General features: G+C 43.4%; 1 protein-coding gene across 8 annotated transcripts in view; it reads left to right on the top strand.

Annotated features, from left to right (window-relative positions):
- SENP6 (SUMO specific peptidase 6) overlaps positions 1-20,741 on the top strand; it is a 157,535-nt gene that overhangs the window by 33,838 nt on the left and 102,956 nt on the right. For 5 of the 8 annotated variants that reach the window (XM_077487362.1, XM_077487360.1, XM_077487364.1 and 2 more), the window contains 6 exons: positions 4,724-4,866; positions 5,802-5,906; positions 13,037-13,057; positions 13,264-13,328; positions 14,957-15,093; positions 16,623-16,998. In XM_077487362.1, coding sequence (XP_077343488.1) covers positions 4,724-4,866; positions 5,802-5,906; positions 13,037-13,057; positions 13,264-13,328; positions 14,957-15,093; positions 16,623-16,998 — 847 coding nt within the window. The remainder of the gene's footprint in view (positions 1-4,723; positions 4,867-5,801; positions 5,907-13,036; positions 13,058-13,263; positions 13,329-14,956; positions 15,094-16,622; positions 16,999-20,741) is intronic. The other 3 variants (XM_077487361.1, XM_077487363.1, XM_077487367.1) reach the window with 3 other exon arrangements.

Below are 20,741 nucleotides of genomic sequence, written 5' to 3'. Positions count from 1 at the left end.
ATTTTTATTTTTTGCGATATAAACGTAAAAAGACCGCAAATTTTGAAAAAAAATGATATTTTCTACTTTTTGTTATTAGAAAAATCCAATAAACTCAATTTTAGTCATACATTTAGGCCAAAATGTATTCAGCCACATGTCTTTGGTAAAAAAAAAGTCAATAATTGTATATTTATTGGTTTGCGCAAAAGTTGTCACATCTACAAACTAAGGTACGTTTTCTGGAATTTACGCAGCTTTTAGTTTACGACTGCCTATCTCATTTCTTGAGGTGCTAAAATGGCAGGGCAGTACAAAACCCCCCCAAATGACCCCATTTTGGAAAGTAGACACCCTAAGGAAATTGATAAGTGGCATGTTGAGCCCATTGAATATTTTATTTTTTTGCCTCAAGCGATTGAATAATGACAAAAAAAATTTTTTTTTTTTTTTTTTTTTACACAAAGTTGTCACTAAATGATATATTGCTCACACATGCTATGGGCATATGTGAAATGACACCCCAAAATAAATTCTGCTGCTTCTCCTGAGTACGGGGATACCACATATGTGGGACTTTTTGGGAGCCTAGCCGCGTACGGGGCCCCGAAAACCAAGCACCGCCTTCAGGCTTTCTAAGGGCGTTACAGTTTTGAAGGCCATAAAATGCCAAGATGGCACAAACCCCCCCCCAAATGACCCCATTTTGGAAAGTAGACACCCCTAAATTTAGGGGTACACTAGTGAGACTAGGTAATAAATGGCGGGTGCCCTGAAACTATAAAAAAAATAACTAACCAACCAGCGTCACCTGTAACAGTTATATGGTGATCACTGGTGAAAGGGTTAACTAGGGGGCAATCAGGGGGCTTTATGCGGTAGTATATGGGGGTCCCTGGCTCTATAAAAAGCTGCGGCGAACCTAAATACCTACCTGCCTAACTAGCGTCACCTGTGACACTAATACAGCGATCAGAAAAACGATCGCTTATTAGGCTGGGTTCACACTGGAGCGATGCGGGAACGCCACGAATCCGCGGCGGGTTCCCGCATCACATGCCTCCCGGCGGCAGTTCACACTGCCCTATGCGAACTGCTGGGAGTGTCAGTGAAATGTTAATGACACCCCCAGATCAGTTCGCATATCGCAGTGCGATCTGCAAACTTGGATCGCATGGTGTGAACACCCATGCGATCCGATTCTGCTGCGGACCAAAAAAAGGGTCCCGTGCGAGTTTGCGGCGGGTGCGGCGGGTGCGACACGAATTCAGCCATACTATCTGTATGGCTGAACTCGAATCGCACAGAGATCGGATGTGATTTGCACTGCAGTGCGGTGCGAATCACATCCGTTCTCATAAACCGCTGCAATGTGAACCCAGCCTTAGTGACACTGGCGACGGGGGGTGATCACGGGGTTAAACCTTTATTGGGGGGGTTAGGGGGGTACCTTAGAACTAAAGGGGGCTAACCCTAACTGCCCTAACAGTTATTACAGTCACAAATGACACCCGCCGGGTGATCAGGGGGTTAAAACTTTATTAGGTAATAAATGGCGGGTGCCCTGAAACTATAAAAAAATAACTAACCAACCAGCGTCACCTGTAACAGTTATATGGTGATCACTGGTGAAAGGGTTAACTAGGGGGCAATCAGGGGGCTTTATGCGGTAGTATATGGGGGTCCCTGGCGCTATAAAAAGCTGCGGCGAACCTTAATACCTACCTGCCTAACTAGCGTCACCTGTGACACTAATACAACGATCAGAAAAACTATCGCTTATTAGGCTGGGTTCACACTGGAGCGATGCGGGAACGCCATGAATCCGCGGCGGGTTCCCGCATCGCATGCCTCCCGGCGGCAGTTCACACTGCCCTATGCGAACTGCTGGGAGTGTCAGTGAAATGTTAATGACACCCCCAGATCAGTTCGCATATCGCAGTGCGATCTGCAAACTCGGATCGCATGGTGTGAACACCCATGCGATCCGATTCTGCTGCGGGCCAAAAAAAGGGTCCCGTGCGAATTTGCGGCAGGTGCGGTGGGTGCGACACGAATTCAGCCATACTATCTGTATGGCTGAACTCGAATCGCACAGAGATCGGATGTGATTTGCACTGCAGTGCGGTGCGAATCACATTCGATCTCATAAACCGCTGCAATGTGAACCCAGCCTTAGTGACACTGGCGACGGGGGGTGATCACGGGGTTAAACCTTTATTGGGGGGGTTAGGGGGGCACATTGGAACTAAAGGGGGCTAACCCTAACTGCCCTAACAGTCACTACAGTCACAAATGACACCAATGCAAAAAAAAAAAAAAGCAATTGGTGTCACTGTGACTGGGGGGGCAGGGGTAATTGGGGGGGTGATCGGGGGGTAAAGGGGGGGTGTGAGTGTGCCTGGCATGTTCTACTGTATGTGTGGTGTGTTGGTGCAACTCACCGAACCTCTCTCCTCGGTGCCGGAACGAAAACTACCGACACGGAGGAGAGAATACATCACTTCCTCTCCTGTGTTTACATTACAGGAGAGGAAGTGATGTCACCGGACATTTTCATTCGCCGGGAGCGATTGCGAGGGGGTGGCCATGAATGAATGGCCGTCCCCTCGTCCGGGATCGCTCCCGAACGAATACCGACCACCGCTGGCACCGGGCGGGGGGCCCGATCGGGCCCCCGACCGGCGGGCAGGCAAGGACGTACATGTAAGCCCTTATGCCTGCCCGTGCCATTCTGCCGACGTACATCGGCGTGCGGCGGTCGGCAAGTGGTTAATCTAGGCTTACCTGTAGGCCAAAGTGGTTTGTAAGGGTTTACAACCACTTTAAGGTCTTTGCAGTTTTATGTTGAGGAACATTCTTCTGGCATTTTCTAGCAATTTTTAAACTTTGCTTTTCACAGATTGGTGAACCTCCTATGTTTACTTTTGTTTCCAATTAGCTGCAACGTGTTTTTCCAGCTTTTCCTTATTCGTACCATTCACTTTATCTGTCAGTTTCTTGCTATGCCTCATGGGACTTATAGTTCTGTAACAGCTGGAGGTGTGCTAATTGCATATCCCTGGTTTAGAGGCACATACATCCAAGCTAACCTATGCTGTGACCAGACAATGCACAAGTTTGTCAGCAGGTTACAGCCAATCATTTTGGCTGTTTATATGCTGATCAGCTGTGGCCAATCACAGCACAGAGATCTGTATGTTGGTAAACAGATCTGGCTGGATTTTTACCCTGCTTTCTGTTACCATTCAGAACTGAATGCAAGGGAAGACCAAGAGAGGTGATCAGTGAGTAAAAACATAAACTTGTTAGGCACACAGTTAGGCTCCATGCACACTGAAGCTCAAAAAAGCTATTTCTGGATGCCAGATTGCTGGCAGAAAACGCTGGTTGAAAAACCTGCTTTTAACAGCGTTTTATACTAGCGTTAATGAGCGTTTTACAGCGTTAGCGTTAATGGGCGTTTTTTATAAAAATACACAGAGGACACTCCAAAAATCCCACAATGTATTGAAAAATAGAATGCCGAACACTAATGAACGAGCGTTAATGAGCGTTAATGAGCGTTTGTCGTTTTTTGCCGCTGAAAAACGGCACTTTGAACGCGAATTTCTGGCGTTCAGAAAAAAGCCCATAAACTCCACTGCTCATTAAAGCTGAAAAACGTCCATGTGTGCATGGACACATAGGTTAACATAGAGTGGAGATTATGGGCTTTTACAAAAAACGCCCAAACTCCAATAAACTGCAGTTTATCAGCTTCAGTGTGCATGGAGCCTTAACCCTTTGCCTCCCTGATCCCTCCTGTCACACAGCCAGTGTGATTAGTACAGTGGTATCACTGTATTAGTGTCACTAGCAACGTCTGTGTCCCTCCCAGACATTGTCAGTTAGCATCAAGTTGCCTACCACGCTGTCACAGTTACTCTATAACCATCATTACTAGTATAGTGTCTATGCCGATCAGTATCTTGACAATGATCAATGTAAAGTCTGTATGCTAAATCACTAAATATTACTAGCAAATATCAGAGTGGTCTTTCAGACTTATGTTATTACATATGCCCCTTGGTGAATGATTCCCTTTCAGCAGAATGCATGCTGCAGAAGTAGTTTATACATTACTTTTTCTGTAACCAAGAAAAAACAAAAACGTGAGGGACTTCCAGCTGATTGACAGCCTTGGCTCTGTTGCTGTGTGCTGTAGGGGGTGGTGTCCCTTCCTTCCTTCCTTCCCTCCCTCCCCTCCCTTCCCTTCCCTCCCTTCCCTTCCCTCCCTCCCTCCCTTCCCTCCCTCCCTTCCCTCCCTCCCTTCCCTCCCTCCCTTCCCTCCCTCCCTTCCTTCCCTTCCTTCCAAACTCTGAGCTCTTGTCACTGAGCTCTGCAGAGTGTAACTTCAGCTCTCTGCCCCCTGTTTTCTGATAGCTCAGACAATCTATAAATTCTGGACTTTGAACAGATGTAAAGGATAGAACACCGCAGATAAACAGGTACAACTTACATAGGAGGATTTGTTTCATATCTGTTTCACCTGAAGCCAGTCACTTCATTGAGTTTATGCAAGGTTTTACAACCACTATGAATTCATCAACTACTACAGATGACCTGCACTAGAGTTTGTTCCATCACCTTAAATTATCATTTTGCTTTGTTTTATGCAAACAAAAATCAGTTTTTTTTTTTTGTTTTTTTTTAGATCCAAGTAGTTTTATGTGTGTTTTGATAATTTACTTATTTCTTGCAGCCCAGACAATTTAGACCTGGAACAGGGAGAACTACTGGGGACATAATTAGGACTTATGAGAGAAAGGTCAAACACCTACACTTGAGGCCTGTGAGGGGCAATGCGACTGGACTGAACATGTTGGGAGGAAGCAAGAAATTGGGGTAAATGTGCACTCTAAATATATACAGGTTCTCCAAAAATCGTCCACTACCAAGCATTGTTTACTTTAGATCCTATATTTTAAAAAAGTTTCTACTTATTTGAAACTTTTGAAATTAAGCCCAGCTCCAGCCAAACCATTTTTTTTTTTTTTGTATTAGAACGGGTCAGATTTTGAGCATCTGTCAGGGTTTTATTGCCATCTTTGTCCCTATTGAGTGTAGTAGTAGGAGTACGGTAGTAGTAATTTTCAGGTCTAGGGAACCACAGCTCAAAATTATCCAGAGATCATGGTGCATTAGCATCATAAGGAAGTTAGGTTTATAATTTAAAAAAATAAAGATTGTAGCATGCCTATAATATTTGACACTCGGAGCGGATTATTCTACAATACCCCCTGCTCTAGAAGACCATGGTATTCTTAATATAATAATCCTAATATAAAATGAATAACAATAAAGGCCATAGTTCATAGCTGCCAGTGTCTAGCTGAAAGAGCCAGGTAAAGACGCTGATCAAGGAAAAGGTTTTCTTCTCAGAGTTGCATGAGTGCAGTGGAGGCATCTGAGGTCCAGAAGACCCCTGATGTCTCCATAAAAGGGCACCTATACTCAAAAAGTGCTATCAGATAGCGGGTTTGCCAGTCTCCTTGTGATAATGATAAAGTTGACAAAGAAAAATTTGAAATTGCTTATATTGTGTGACAAAAAAATCTCCACCATTTTTTTTATTCTACACTTTTTTGCTGCCTATAGCCACCAATCAGGTTTCCTCCCTTATTCAAAGGGAGCAAAGCTAGGAATCTGGTTGCTATTAGCATGGGAGAAAGATGGAGAAATATGGCTCTTTTAGGAAAGGTAGAGGAATTTTTTTTTTTAACTTGTGTTTTGGTTTGTGCAAAATGTTGAAGTAAAAGATTTCCTTTTGACAATAACAGGGACGGTGTCCAAAGCATTGCACCAACGTCTGGAACATTTGTTCAGGGAAGACTATTCCATCACACTAATATCACGCGAACAGTCGTCAAAACTGCTGCACAAAGGTAGGTCATGTTTTTTGCCTATTTAATTATTACCCATACTTTTGTAGTCTGTTTTTGGAACAATTTCTGAGCAGCTTTTCATTTTTTTTCATGTTTTGTTGCCTCACAACCTGAAATTAGCATGGATTGTTTGATGATTTGCATCATTTAATTTACAGAACATGCCCACAACTTTAAAGATGTGTTTTTTTTTTTTTTTTTTTTTTGTATTGTGAAGCACACAACAAATGGAACAAAATAACAGAAAAAGTCAATGTGCATTACTAATCACCCCTATATAGACAATACGTATAGAGTCACCTTTTGCGGTTATCACATCTCCAAGATGCTTTGGATAAGTCTCTATGAGCTTTCCACATCTTACCACTAGGATTTTTGTTTTGCCCATCTACTCCAGCTCCTTCAAGTTGGATGGTTTGTGCTTGTGAACAGCAATCTTTAGGTCTGACCACAGATTTTCTATTGTATTTATTTTTACAAAAGAGAACCTATCCGTTTAATGAGTTCTCTCAGCAATAGTTTCAGCAATCAAGACCTTTAATGGGTATAAGAGGGAACAATTTGTGCAATATGTCATATTTTATATAAGACTATGAAACGGGGAGAAATATACTGTATACATTACTAGGGCTAACAATTGAGAATTTAGTTTCTATGAGGACGTCCACTAAAGCCCCATACACACTATCATATTATCTGCTGGGTTTTTCCTTCAGATTTACCAAAACCATGTAGTAGAAGGGCCTGCCTGATTGCATACACATTGAAACTCCTAAGGTTTGTCCTCATATTATATGGTTTTGGTAAATCTGAAGGAAAAAGTCAGCAGATAATCTGATAATGTGTATGGGGCTTTATTTTCCCTTTTAGGATCAGAAAATCAGTTGAACAAACCAGATTCCTATGTAATATGATTGAGACCCCTCTGGCATATGAGGAATAGGTGGCATGTATATCCGTTGTCTTTTCAAAGAAAGGATTTTATTACCCAAGAGATGTTTCTTGAAGGAAGACTACCTGTGGGAGATGAGATTTAAAAAATGTAAGGACCAGGGACCACTTACATTTATAATTCAAGCTCCTGACATAACGTGATTTCTTACTATATTAAAGTTATCCCCCAAAAACCCCAACAAAGGGAATCGTAGTGCCATACATAGCCACTTACAGGTGCCAAACGGACAAGACCAACAATAGTACTGTACAAGTAAACTTGGGAAAGCATTCACGATATTGTATACCACTAAGACCAACTGCAATGCAGCATTCTGTTTTCACATGTATTTTTAAAAAATTGTAACACTTTTTTTTTATTTTTTTATTTTTTTTTTTTTAATGATTTAACTGATTGTTTGATAAAATGAAAATTTTTCAGTAAGCTACCATATTTATCGGTGTATAACACGCGCCGGCGTATAACACGCACCCTAAGATTAGGAGGAAAGTTTTAGGGAAAAAAATGTACATTTTAAATGCCCATCAATGCAGCCTTATCAGTGTCCATCTGCAGCCTCGCCCATCATTGTAGAATGATCAGTGTCTATCTGCAGCCTTGCCCATCATTGCAGAATGATCAGTGTCTATCTGCAGCCTTGCCCAAAATTTCAGCATGATCATTTTTAAATGTTACCACCGCCGAGATAGACAGAACCTGTATATTCGGCTCCTCTCGCAGTCCTGCTCCTTGGCCCGGCTCCTATGGTGAACACAACGGTCCAATGGCGGGACGTAAATGTTAGGAGGTGGGGCTGGGAGTGACTGCAAGCCGAGCCTAGAGCGGCATCCTTCCCCTCCGAGGCAGCGGTTCGGCGTATATTCGGCTGAAAAAAATTGGTATTTAAGGTTCTTACCTCAGCAATTGCAGTGTACAACTTTAACTGTTTCTGGCTCCTTCTCTTTTAGGATCCATGTACACTAGGGACAGCAATAATGCCAGAACCCCTGTCATGAAAAAGCAACATAAAAAAATGCTCATAATGGCTTGTATTGCACAAAAGTTTGAGAGTTTATGGGCATTTGCTTTTTATGTGCATTTTTTTTTTCTTAAAAACATTCCCCTATGCTCAATTTTCAATGCACACTTGAAAATGCTGAATGCTCCTAAATGCTGCAGTTATTCACTTTTGATTAACCTTTTTAGGTCCATACACACTGGGCTTGAAAACACTGCTCCTACAGGAGTTTTGTGCTTTGCCAGTGGAAGTAGCTCAATGTTATCCTGTGTGTCCATGCACAGTAGGACATTTAGAGGCACATTTTTTGAATATTTTTTTATTTTACATATGAAAATATACAAAATAGCCAAGGATTTAACAAGATGATGAACTGCATATCAAAACACTAAGTAGTACAAATATACTTTTTGAAAGAATGCAGATAATGAAATCTGTTGAGATACGTCACAGCGAACAGAAGAAACCGAGGTTAACCATTCAATACAAAACTCAAACATTAGTGGTCGGACTGTCAAGGGGCAAGACCCCAGGAGTGTAACTTCTCGATGTCTAAAGAAAAAAGAGAAAATGCCTCAGGAGGTGACCTGCGGACGGATCAAGATCCTCCAAGCCCACCACCCCATTGGGCTCTATCTTTGGACAGGCCCAGAGCACCCACGGAGCCTAACCCCTGTCCCCCAGCCGAGATCGCTCCTGGCTGGATGACAATACCTCATAAGCAGAGCCCTCCATTACCAAAAGTGAAGTTAGGATAGTTGAGTTTTCTCTAATCAGTAATGAGGACTAGAATCTTCCGGCAGTCCAACCCAAAACCTCTAATATAACCCATGTTAGGGCGGCTTCAGGTCTTACTGTAAATGCAGTGAAGGGGGGACTAGGACATCTCTGAAGGGGAGAGAGAGAAATGTGTAAAAGGATAGAAATAAAGGTCAGGATAAAGTCGGGGAGGGTAGGAGGTGGTGATTCCGGATCCGGTCTCCATTCCAGGTCGTAAGGGTATGTTATAATATGTTGCCCAGGGTTCCCAGGTGATGTAAAATCTCTCAATCTTGTCCACATACTTCTCATGTTCTATCTGAACAGAGGAACTAAGTGGAAATGTACCTAATAGGACATAGCAATACAATCCTGAGTGGTTTTAAGCCTTCTCCACGCCACTTTTTTTTTTTTTTGCTATCTCCATGTTGGGGTATTTCCCCTCATTTGCTATTTTGGTTGGTACTCGTGAAATAGACCGTAAATAAAGAAAAATTTGCCAAACGTGTACATTGCAGTAAAATGTATTGTAACAAGAAAATAAACACCGTATTGGCTGGCATTGGGCTCCCAACACCTGAATGGTCACAGTATCCACTTTAGCCACCCAATTTTAGCAATGGTGAATTGTACCAAATAACTATTCTATAGATGACAGATGATGCCGTGCATTAAAGTCTAAAACCTGCACCTGCCTACAGCATTGTATAGCTTTTTGTTTGGTGTAAAGCAGGGGTGTCCAACATTTTGACCTTCCGGGGTCACATTGGAAAAATAATTTTCTCTTATATTCACCGACCGACACAGCTCCTTTCTTAGCCGTTGGGTTGTCTTGCCCACCACTTGGAGAATACTAGGCATTACTTGTTATGTAATACTCTTTAGTTGCGCTCAGGGGGCGGTCCCTTGAGCAACAACCCTCCAGCCTGCCATGCAGTCATCAGTTTTATTTTTCCTAGTGAAGGAGAAGGACCTAGGAACCCTGCAGGCCCTTCGGTCCATGCTTTTTTTCTGCAGCAGTGTGACTTTTTGCTCAAGATGATTGATCCTGTGGTCTGCTATCAACAGCTGGCTGGGTGACAGGCTGGATACTCTTATCCTTGTAGTCTCCCCAGTCTGGCCATTGAGCGTGTACAGGCCACAGCTAGGCAGGCCAGGTAGGTGGTCGTGAGCTTTTATGCTCCGAGGCATACATATGACTGGGCTACTGATGTCTGCATCACAGTATGCCAGGCCAGCAGCCAACCTGTACTGATCAGTGAGTGGGTCTGTGATGGAATGTCTCCCAGCTCTTAAGGACTGGTAAGTACAGCTCTCCCTGCCTCGGCGGGGCTGAGCAGCTGGGCATTCCCTGGAAGGTCGATTTGGGGGTCCCTCACCTCCCTCTCTTCTCTCCCTGTCCCCCTCTTCCTCCTCCGCCCCCTTCCCTCTGGGAATGCTGCTGAGCGGGGTGTGTGTGTCTAAGCATACGACAATTGCCAAGGGGGAACAAGAAGCTCAGCCACCGCTCGGGAGGTCGCTCACATACTTCGGTGGGCAGATCGACACGTACAGTCCCTGTCGGCCATTTATATCCCGAGAGTGGAGAACTGGCAGGCAGACTATCTGAGTCGCCAGATGCTGGACCCAGGATAATGGGTGTTGCATCCGGAGGTATTCGGCTACTGCGCCTGAGGTGGGGCACACCAGACGTGGATCTTCTGGCCTCCCGTCTAATTCGGAAGGTGCAGAGATTCGTGTCCAGGACAAGAAATCCGTGGGCAGACGCGTCAGGCGCGCTGGTGGCACCGTGGGATCAGTACCAGCTGATCTACACCTTTCCTCCACTAAAACTGTTACCACGTCTGCTCCGCAGAGTGGAAGTGTAGGGGATCCCAGTGATTCTGGTCGCCCCAGATTGGCCTCAGCATCCTTGGTACGCAGACCTAGTGCGCCTGGTGGCGGATGCCCCATGGCGACTGCTGTTACGAGAGGTCCTTCTGTTTCAAGGTCCGATTCTCCATCCTGCTTTACCATTGCTGGCTTTAATGGCATGGCTATTGAGAGCCAGGTGTTGAGGAACCGGGGTCTGTCGGACTCTGTGATCCCAACTCTGTTGAGGGCATGGAAATCTTCTTCTCGGAAGATATATCATCGTACCTGGAAAGCTTACATCTCCATGTGTGAGGAGAAAGGATGGCATCCGCGCTCCTTTTCTATATCCGGGATCCTGCTGTTTCTTCACCAAGGAGTAGACCAGAAATTGGCATTAAGCACCATTAATGGGCAAATATCAGCCTTGGCTGTCTTTTTTTCAGCGACCCCTGGCATCTCACTCATTAGTGAGTACCTTTGTTCAGGGGGTGCGACATGTAGTCCCTCCGGTGCGTCCACCGTGGTATTTGAACCTGGTGTTATCGGTGCTTCAAAAACCGCCATTTGAAAATATCAGGGAGATTCCCCTGCTGACTCTTTCCCAGAAAGTGGTCTGTCTAGTGGCCATCACATTGGCCAGGAGGGTTTCGGAACTGGCGGCCTTATCCTGCAAGTCGCCTTATCTGGTTATCCACAAGGATAAGGTGGTGTTGAGTCCGCAACCGTCTTTTCTGCCAAAAATGGTCTCGGCTTTTCATATCAATGAGGACATTGTGTTGCCATCTCTGTGTCCAAGAAGCACTCTAAGGAAGTGGCCCTTCACGCTCTGGACGTGGTTCGGACAAGGTGTATTTGTCTGCCACTGCTCCCTTTCGGAAGTCAGACTCACTGTTTGTTTCGGTGGCTGGTCCAAAGAAAGGCATGGTGGTCTCGGCCACCATTTCCAGGTGGATCAGACAGATTGTAGCGCAATCCTACGCCTTGAAGGGGCAGGTGCCCCCCTTTCGGGTCACGGCCAACTCCACAAGGGCATTTGGAATGTCTTGAGCCTTCCGACACCAAACGTCTGTCGCTCAGGTGTGTAAAGCGGCGACCTGGTCATCTGTCCACACATTTACCAAGTTCTACAAGGTAGACATCAGTGCATCGGGTGATGCCTGTTTTGGCCGCAAAGTTTTGCAGGCGGCTGTATAGTTGCAATTGAATATGCAATATATTTTCTTGGTTTTTCGATAAAAACGCAGTACAGTTAAGTTAATTCGCTGATGCATTACATTCCGCAGTTTTTGGTGTGGTTGTGGGTAGTCACTCCTGTTGAGGGTACCCTGGTTTTGTGGTGGATTTTTCCATGCACTGTTTTTTTTTTTTTTTTTTGTGGGTAAAGTTTCACTAGTTCCCACTTGCTTTCCCACCCCTCATTTGGCACTGCTTGGGGACATCCCAATGGCTAAGAAAGGAGCTGTGTCGGTTGGTGAATATAAGAGAAAATAGGATTTTTTTTTTGTACTCACCATAAAATCCTTTTCTCTGTAATTCACCGACCGACACAGCACCCGCCGCTCCTTTTTCTCTTCACGTTATACTGCTTGTTGACGTACCGATGAATGTATGGCAGGCTGGAGGGTTGTTGCTCAAGGGACCGCCTCCCTGGGTGGAACTAAAGAGTTCTGAGTGTTAGATAACAAGTAATGCCTAGTATTCTCCTAGTGGTGGGCAAGACAACCCGATGGCTAAGAAAGGAGCTGTCGGTCGGTGAATTACAGAGAAAAGGATTTTACGGTAAGTACAAAAAATCCTATTATTGTCTTGGGCCACACATAAAACACACAAACAATAAGGATAACTGATGAGCAGAAAGCATATCACAAGTTAACAATCACTGATATAGATAATGTAACTTATCTGAGTAATAAGATTTCATTTTTTGTAATATTTTCTTCATAAATGTAAAAGGGGCCAATACAAAACTAGTGCCATATTTGACACTTTTTTTTTGGTAAACTAACACTTAAATATCTGGTTCAATGAATGTAGTAGAAATTCTCAATGACTTCATAAGGTGCTCATCAGATATTTTTATTCAAATATTGCCCTTCATGTGCTTCATCCTTGAAAATAGTTGCTCACAAATATAGATGCTGCCAAAAACTGATGACATGAATAAGGCGTGATTTGTGAAGAGTGGGAGATTTCTTTGGAAAGATAAAACCTATAAAAGCCCAGTAAAGACAAAAATAACATTTTGTCAAATTTTTCCTCCACCACATGTTCAGAAAGTGGAAAATAATTTTTACAAAAGACCCCCCCAACCCCCCCCCCCCCCCCCAAAAAAAAAAACAATTTTTTTTAGTACGTTTAGGATTTCGTGTTGGGCCGCCACAGGTTGGACACCCCTGGTGTAAAGTTTACCAATTGTAAGGGAAAGATTATGCCAGATTATTTTTTTAAATATGTTCTGTAAGTCAAAAGTAGTTTAAGTTAAGATTTTCGTTTCTAACATTAGTAGAGAAGGGCTTTTAACATAGGGTTTTGAATCTTATATTGTTTTTCTTTTTCACATTTAAGCAGTCTGGAAAGAAGAGAGAGGTAAGTTTATAGTTTTAAAACGCATGAAACGCCATTCCCCCTAAATTTCCGAGCCAAGCTTAGTGTTTTGTATTTCAAACTGTATGGCTTGCACTCTGCAGCATATCTGGAAGCGCTTTAGTTTTTACCATGAAAACGTATTTATATGTTGAAAAGGGATCTTTTTTTTTCTATGCTTTACTGTATGTATTTGTTTTGCTACAAAGGAAAGAATATCCACCTCATGTCCAGAAAGTAGAAGTTGATGTTAATAGTATGCCTCAAAAGCCAGGTAAGTTCATCTGTGTTTGTTAACAATTGCAACAACATAGCTCACCGATGTTAGTCCTTTGTACATCTGTCTTGTCTGCAAATCCCACTACAAAATATTCTTAAAATTTACCAATTGCTTCAGCACTTGTTTGCGTTTTATTTTTTTTATTAAAGAAAAGTAATTGTTTTGTCACTTTTTGGAGGTTGTGTTCAATATGTGCAAAGAGAGATCTCACAAATTGTCATTACTTTTATTAAAGGTTATACTAAGGTAAAGAAAATATAATAAGAAAATAACATCCCTACTGCACTTGCGCGAGACAATGATGCGCTCTCCTACTGGCCCAGGGGAGGGAGGAGGAGGTAGTTGGGCTGCAATGCGCTGCATCCTGGTCTCCCGGTAGTGGGGATAGGGCACCTGTCAGAGGCAGGTATCCGCGCCACTGCCACCCGACCCCCCCCCCCCCACACACACAAATGTACCAAATGTGGCACTGGGTTGGGGGGGAGTAGACAAATGAGTGGAAGTTCCACTTTTGGGTGGCACTCCACTTTAAGTGGTTGATATATAATGGGGTAAACCTTGTTGCATTCTCAGTCTAACTGATCTGGTGTGCATTAATAGGCCTCATATGGGCAGAAAAAAATGCTGCTCCTTAAGGACGTTTTTTTTTTTTAAAGTTGTCTCAATGCAGCTCTTGGAGAAGAGCTTACGAGGATAATTTATGGACATATGTGCATAAACGTATGCATTTGTATGTTCATTCCAGTGGCTATATTAAATGAGTATTCTAGCCAAAAAAAATAGTTTACCCACATACACTTCTAAACACCTGTAGACACACATAATTATAAGCATCTTGTTGCTCTGTTTTTTTCTGCAAGCTTCTGGTAGGACAACTCAATATTTCTAGCATTTTAAAATGCCAATGTGCGTGAGACCTGAAAGCTGTTCTACCCTTTATGCATGATTACCCTTCATACTGTATATTATACCAAGCTGTTATTACAGAACAGGTTGTACTACTGCTGTAAATGAAAAAAATAGTTTTTCAAATTTTGTGTTTTTATTCATTTTTTTTTTTTTTTTTTTTTTTAAAGTGCATCCAGCAGTAATCACCACAGGTAATCGCTGACTGTGCAGACACCTGCAAATACTGGTGGCGGCCAACGACCTGTCATTTTGTAGTGAACAGGGCCAGCAGCCACAGCTAGCCGCTCAGAAATGCAACAGGAATTTGATTCCTGACACTACTATGCATACTGATCTTAATTGCTGGTGTGAATGTAGCCTGGGGGCCCTACTTCTAATGGAGAGCGACTATCACTGTCTGATACTCCATGGTTGGCATTTTTAGAGAGGTTCATAATGTCGACTATGGTGTTAGGAAGTTCTTTCCTCTTAGCACAGCATAGAGTAATGCTTGATTGGTGGAGAGCCACAGTTTAGTTTACCAGGGCTAAACTTTTTAAATGCAAGGATCTCTACTTTTAATTTAAGAAAAATGCATAGAACAAAGTTTTTAAGTTGGGTACTTACAGTGTTTAAAAATTGGCCATCACAAGTATAATCTGTAATAAAATCTTAAAATATAAAGTTTTTACTGAAGATTGAAGTAATAGTGTTTTTGTTTTTTGTCATTGAAGGCACTCCAGATGCAAGGTTGCATGATGATGGAGTGTTAGAACCTCAACTTAGAAGAAAGGTTCAGACACGGCGTAACAACTTAAATGAATGCAATTTGCCTGTGACTCCCGTTCAGCTGCGTGTATCACAGACAGAGGTCTGTTTTAGTCCACTTTCATTCTTACGTGGTTGTTTTTGTGTGTATGTATGCATGTGCAGTATCTCTCAAAAGTGAGTGCACCATTCACATTTTTGTAAATATATTTTATTATATCTTTTCATGTGACAACACTGAAGAAATAACACTTTGCTACAATTTAACGTAGTGAGTGTACAGCTTGTATAACAGTGTAAATTTGCTGTCCCCTCAAAATAACTTAACACACAGCCATTAATGTCTAAACCGCTGGCAACAAAAGGGATTACACACCTAAGTGAAAATGTCCAAATTGGGCCCAATTAGCCTTTTTTTCTAAATGGGAGCAGGTTTGTTAAATTTGGTGTTATTGCTCTCGCTCTCTCATACTGGTCACTGTAAGTTCAACATGGCACCTCATGGCAACAAGCTCTGAGGATCTGAAAAAAGAACTGTTGCTCTATATAAAGATGGCCTAGGCTATAAGAAGATTGCTAAGACCCTGAAACTGAGCTGCAGCACGGTGGCCAGGACCATACAGCAGTTTAACAGGGCAGGCTCCCCTCAGAACAGGCCGTGCCATGATCGACCAAAGAAGTTGAGTACACGTGCTCAGCGTCATATCCAGAGGTTGTCTTTGGGAAATAGACATATGAGTGCTGCCAGCATTGCTGCAGAGGCTGAAGGGATGGGAGGGTCAGCCTGTCTGGGCTCAGACCATACGTCGCACACAGCATAAAATTGGTCTGCATGTGTGGTGGCAACCAGGTGAAGAGTACAAAGACAACTGTGTCTTGCCTACAGTCAAGCATGGAGGTGGGAGTGTCGGGGGTCTGGGGCTGCATGAGTGCTGCTGGCACTGGGGAGCTACAGTTTATTGAGGGAACCATGAACGCCAACATGTACTGTGACTTACTGAAGCAGAGCACGATCCCCTCCCTTCACAGACTGGGCTGCAGGCCAGTATTCTAACATAAGGACCCCAGACACACCTCCAAGATGACAACTGCCTTGCTAAAGAAGCTGAGGGTAAAGGTGATGAACTGGCCAAGCATGTCTCCAGACCTAAACCCTACTGAGCATCTGTAGGGGGCATCCTCAAGCGTAAGGTGGAGGAGTGCAAGGTCTCTAACATCCACCAGCTCCGTGATATCATCATGGGGGAGTGGAAGAGGACTCCAGTGGCAAACTATGAAGCTCTGATGAACTCTATGCCCAAGAGGGTTAAGGCAGTGCTGGAAAATAATGGTGACCACACAAAATATTGACACTTTGGGCCCAATTTGCAAATTTTTTCCATTTAAACTATATGTTAATGTGTTATGACTTGCATTCATCACACATTTGTATATACTGTATGTAGTCTTGCTTGATTTTCTTTTCAAAAGTGTACTGTTTTTTTTTTTTTTCTTATAGCAAGCACCAATGTTAAAAGTAGGTCTTGTGATATCTTAAGGAAGAAAGAAATGACTGTTGGCTAATTTCACTTCTCGCACCCTAATCCATCAGTTATTTAAATTACTGTACTGTTTTTTATTTTTCTCTGGCAGAGCATGGAGCAAAATGAACCTTTTCAATGTTGTGCATCTTGTGGTAAAGACAATAGGAATAAGACAAAATGCCAAAGTTGTGGAGGTACACAAAAACTTTACAGACAAAACGCCTCCATGTCTGACTCACCTGCTTCCCTAGCTCGGCCTTCAATTCATCAAAACGAAACTGTAGAAACTCCCGTCAACAAAATAAGTGCTAAGAACTTTTATGGCTCTTCTTATATTAAGGTTCCTATGGATTCCATTTCAAAAAATGAAACGTTAAGGTGGAAAACAAATACACCAAACGGGAAAATTGGACTTTCTGCTGAAAGCAAGATTACAAAAATTGCAAGAATTAGGAGTACTAGATCATCAGAAGCAAATGACACAAGTAAGCAACAATTGTTTTTCTTTCCATTTCTATACACTACAGCGATCATTTTTTTTTTTCACATGCTTCAAAAGTAGAGTAGACGTCTACATTTCATAATGTCTCAAAAAATAATTATGGTAAACAAAAATGTGTTTAAGACAAGTCTTGTGGCAAGAAGAAATAAGAGCGATTATGGTTTACAAAAAAACCAATGAAGAGAAGGGGGATCTTAATTTTCTTGATCGTACATCACAGAATACAGCAGAGTTTATTCTTAAACTATTTGGTTATGCTCCAGGTTCCTGGACACTGGCAAATAGCAAAGCTTGACACGGCACATTATCAGTCCTCAGGCAGCATTACCTCAGCTTTTTTCTAGTTTCAGAAGGTGATGGACCTGTCCCTCTCTGCTGAATGAGTTTTTTCTGCATAAATGCATAGATCTGTACTTGAACTGCTTTTATGTCTCAGTGCTGTTTTCTTTTCTTACATCAGGGGACACAGAGCCATAGTAGTTACTATGTGAGTTATATCGGACCAACAGGTGATAGACACTGGCACGCTCCTAAGGCAAGACGTGTACTCCCCTATATAACCCCTCCCATTACTGGGAGTCCTCCGTTTTTTCACCAGTGTATAAGGTGTTGGGCACGAGTAAAGATGTGCTGTGCTGAGCTCCACTGGAAGCTTCCTTGCTGGGGCTAGCCATGCTGACCAGATCCGTTCTGATGTCTTTTCATGGACTAAATGAATGGTACCCTGGCCTTGTGTCCGAATAAACGAGGTTTTGATTGCAAACGCTTCTCTTTAGAGAGCTGGACCCTGGGATCCAGTACTTTTTGGTAGTAAGGCCATAAAGTTTTTTTACTGGCAGGGTGATGTCACAGGTCCAGGATTGTGAGTAACCCGAGGTTCCCTGGTTCCTGAAGGTTTCCTAAAAGGTCTCGGAGCCCACCGTGAAGGGTGAAGATTGGGTCTTGATAAAAACCCTGCTGCGAGGATAAGGTAAGGGAGATTTTCTCAGGAATTTCTTCTCCTATGTATAGTGTTGTCATGTCTGTGTCAACACTGGGGGCTGTATTGAGCACTCACCGTCCTGATGCTGGAAACAGCAGAAGCCTTCATCCTCTCCTCCAGCCGCAACAGACCCTCCGGTAAGAAGGGGGGGGGTCTAGTCTCCTCCTGTGCCCCCAGATTGGCTTTATTCCCCTTGGGGGACAGGATGCCAAGACAGTTACCTTTTTTTGAAAAAATAAAAATAAAGGGCGGTACCGCGGCCTCTCAGAGGAGGATTTTAAGGGCTCTAAGGGGTCACTGGTTACACAACAAACTAAAACTATTTCCAAAAGACTGTCATCCTCCTCTGAGAGTGTTGGGGCCAGTCAGATTGAGCCGTCAGGGGAAACTGTGCTTGCAGTCGCATAAGACGCTTCAGCCCCTGAGTATTTCACACGAGAGGTTTTGTCTTCTACCATTGCTTATTCGGAAAAGAAGATTGATGCTATTTTAACCCTTCATAGTGGGGTCAAACGTAGCAGATCCCCCATCTACTGCTCAAGATCCTCCTTTGGAGGTTTAGGACGCTGAGGATCAGGTAGATCTTCCCAAAGATTTGGAATATGCTGGTTTATCCTCTTCTGAGGATCCTAATATAGGAGTAGTAACATCACAAGACAGGTTGTTTGTGCACTCACTTGCAACACACTAAGTTGGTTCGTTCAACTTTTTTGCTGCCTGCAGCGAAGGCTCTTGATGATCCCATCTCTTAAGTTGGGATCATTAAAACCTCCTCCATCTGGGGATGCCTTTCCTATTCATGCATAGCTAAGGAAGCTTATGTATGCTGAATGGGAACATCCGGATAAACAGTATTATAAGCCTAAGAGATTCTCCACACTTTACCCTATGGAAGAAGATTTCTATAAGAAATGGGGGGTCCTAGCGCTTAATGCTGCGATTGCCTCAGTAAATATGAATCTCATGTGTCCGGTTGATAATGCGCTCATGTTAAAGGATCCAGCAGATAAAAAGTTGGAGCTTCTTTCTAAAAGCCATATGGCTTTAGCAAGTTCAGTAGCGCAGCCGGTTCTTGCCGCAATTGGCGTATCCCAGTCCATTAAGGAACAGTTTGAGGAGATGCTTAAAGATCTGCCTGATGAACAGGCCCAACATTGTGCTGATTTATCAGACGCACTGTGTTTCACAGTAGATGCTATGAGAGATGCTGTCATTCAAATCTCACGGCTTATGCTTGGACTAGTGCATTCTCGCAGAAGTCTTTGGCTGAAAAGTTGGTCAGCCGAAGCGCTGTGTAAAAAGTTCTTGGCCAGTTTCCCTTTTCATGGTGAATGGTTATTTGGCGATGATTTGGATAAATGCCTACAAAAGATCTCTAATGGCAAAAGCTCTCTTTTACCAGTAAAAAAGAAATTCAGACATTTCTCCTTTAAGCGGGCTTCTTCTCCTACACCAGGGGCATCATCCTCTAGGCAGTCTCGACGGCCTCAACCATCAGGTTCAAGGGGAAAGCCCCAAGGGCAGCACCATGGTCAGAAGAGATCTTGGGGCAGAAAGCCCACTAAACAGAATGCTAAAGCCTCCTTATGAAGGAGTGCTCCCCGCTCGCTCGGGTGGGGGGAAGGCTCCTGCAATTCTCAAGGATCTGGCAGGAACAATGTCGAGACAGATGGGTGGCTTCTGCTGTTTCTCTAGGTTACAAACTAGAGTTCCGAGTTTTTCCATCTCCTCGGTTTCTAAGGTTCCCAAGGACCCAGAGAAGAAGGTGGCCCTCCTCCTAGCACTGGATCATCTATTATCCAAGTTGGTCATATCAGAAGTTCCCTTATTCAAACCTCTTTACGGTTCCAAAACCAAACGGAGAAGTAAGACCTACTCTAGATCTCAAATATCTGAATCGGCACTTGAACATCCGATCCTTGCGCATGGAGTCAATCCGGTCGGTTGTAGCTATCCTCCAAGGAGGGTAATTTTTGGCTTCTATCGATATTAAAGATGCATATTTCCAAGTGACAATATTTCCTGCTCACCAGAAATTTCTGCGCTTCGAAATAGAAAATCATCATTTTCAGTTTGTGGCCCTGCCATTCGGTCTAGCCACAGCACCACGGGTGTTCTCAAAAATTCTGCTACCTCCTCTAGTCAGATTAAGGGCTGAAGGCATAACAATCCTAGCCTACTTAGACAATCTGCTTTTAATAGATCATTCAATTTCAGGGCTAAACCACAGTCTGGTCACAACGGTAAACTACCTGGAATCTCTCGGCTGGATTCTCAACCTAGAAAAGTCCTCCTTTAAAACCATCAAGGAGATTACAGTACCTGGGTCTGGTCATAGATACCATACAGAAAAAGGTATTTCTACCCCAGAAAAGAATCGGTTCCATTTTAGAGCTAATTCAACTCATCAAAGCAAAGAAAAAGCCTTCCATTCGGTTGTGCATGAAACTATTGGGAAAAATGGTGGCCTCCTTCGAGGCCGTCCCTTACGTGCAGTTTCATTCAAGATTGCTACAAAACACAACCCTGTCGGCCTGAAACAAGAAGGTTCAGGCCTTAGATTTTCCAGTTCGCCTGGCTCCCGACATGCGTCAGAGCTTAAATTGGTGGTTGATATCCAGCAACCTTCAAAAAGGAAAATTGTTTGTACCTGTCTCCTGGTAAGTTGTGACTACGGATGGCCAGACCTTCTTGTGTAAGGTCTGGTATTCCATCCTACCTTACAGTCGCTAAATTTAACAGTT

This window comes from Lithobates pipiens, unplaced genomic scaffold, assembly GCF_037356315.1.
Source record: "Lithobates pipiens isolate NorthernLeopardFrog02 unplaced genomic scaffold, aLitPip1_a1.2 Scaffold_18, whole genome shotgun sequence".
NCBI classification, from domain to species: domain Eukaryota; kingdom Metazoa; phylum Chordata; class Amphibia; order Anura; family Ranidae; genus Lithobates; species Lithobates pipiens.
The sequence above is the reverse complement of the archived record's forward strand: the minus strand, read 5'-3'. Positions and strand labels throughout refer to the sequence as shown.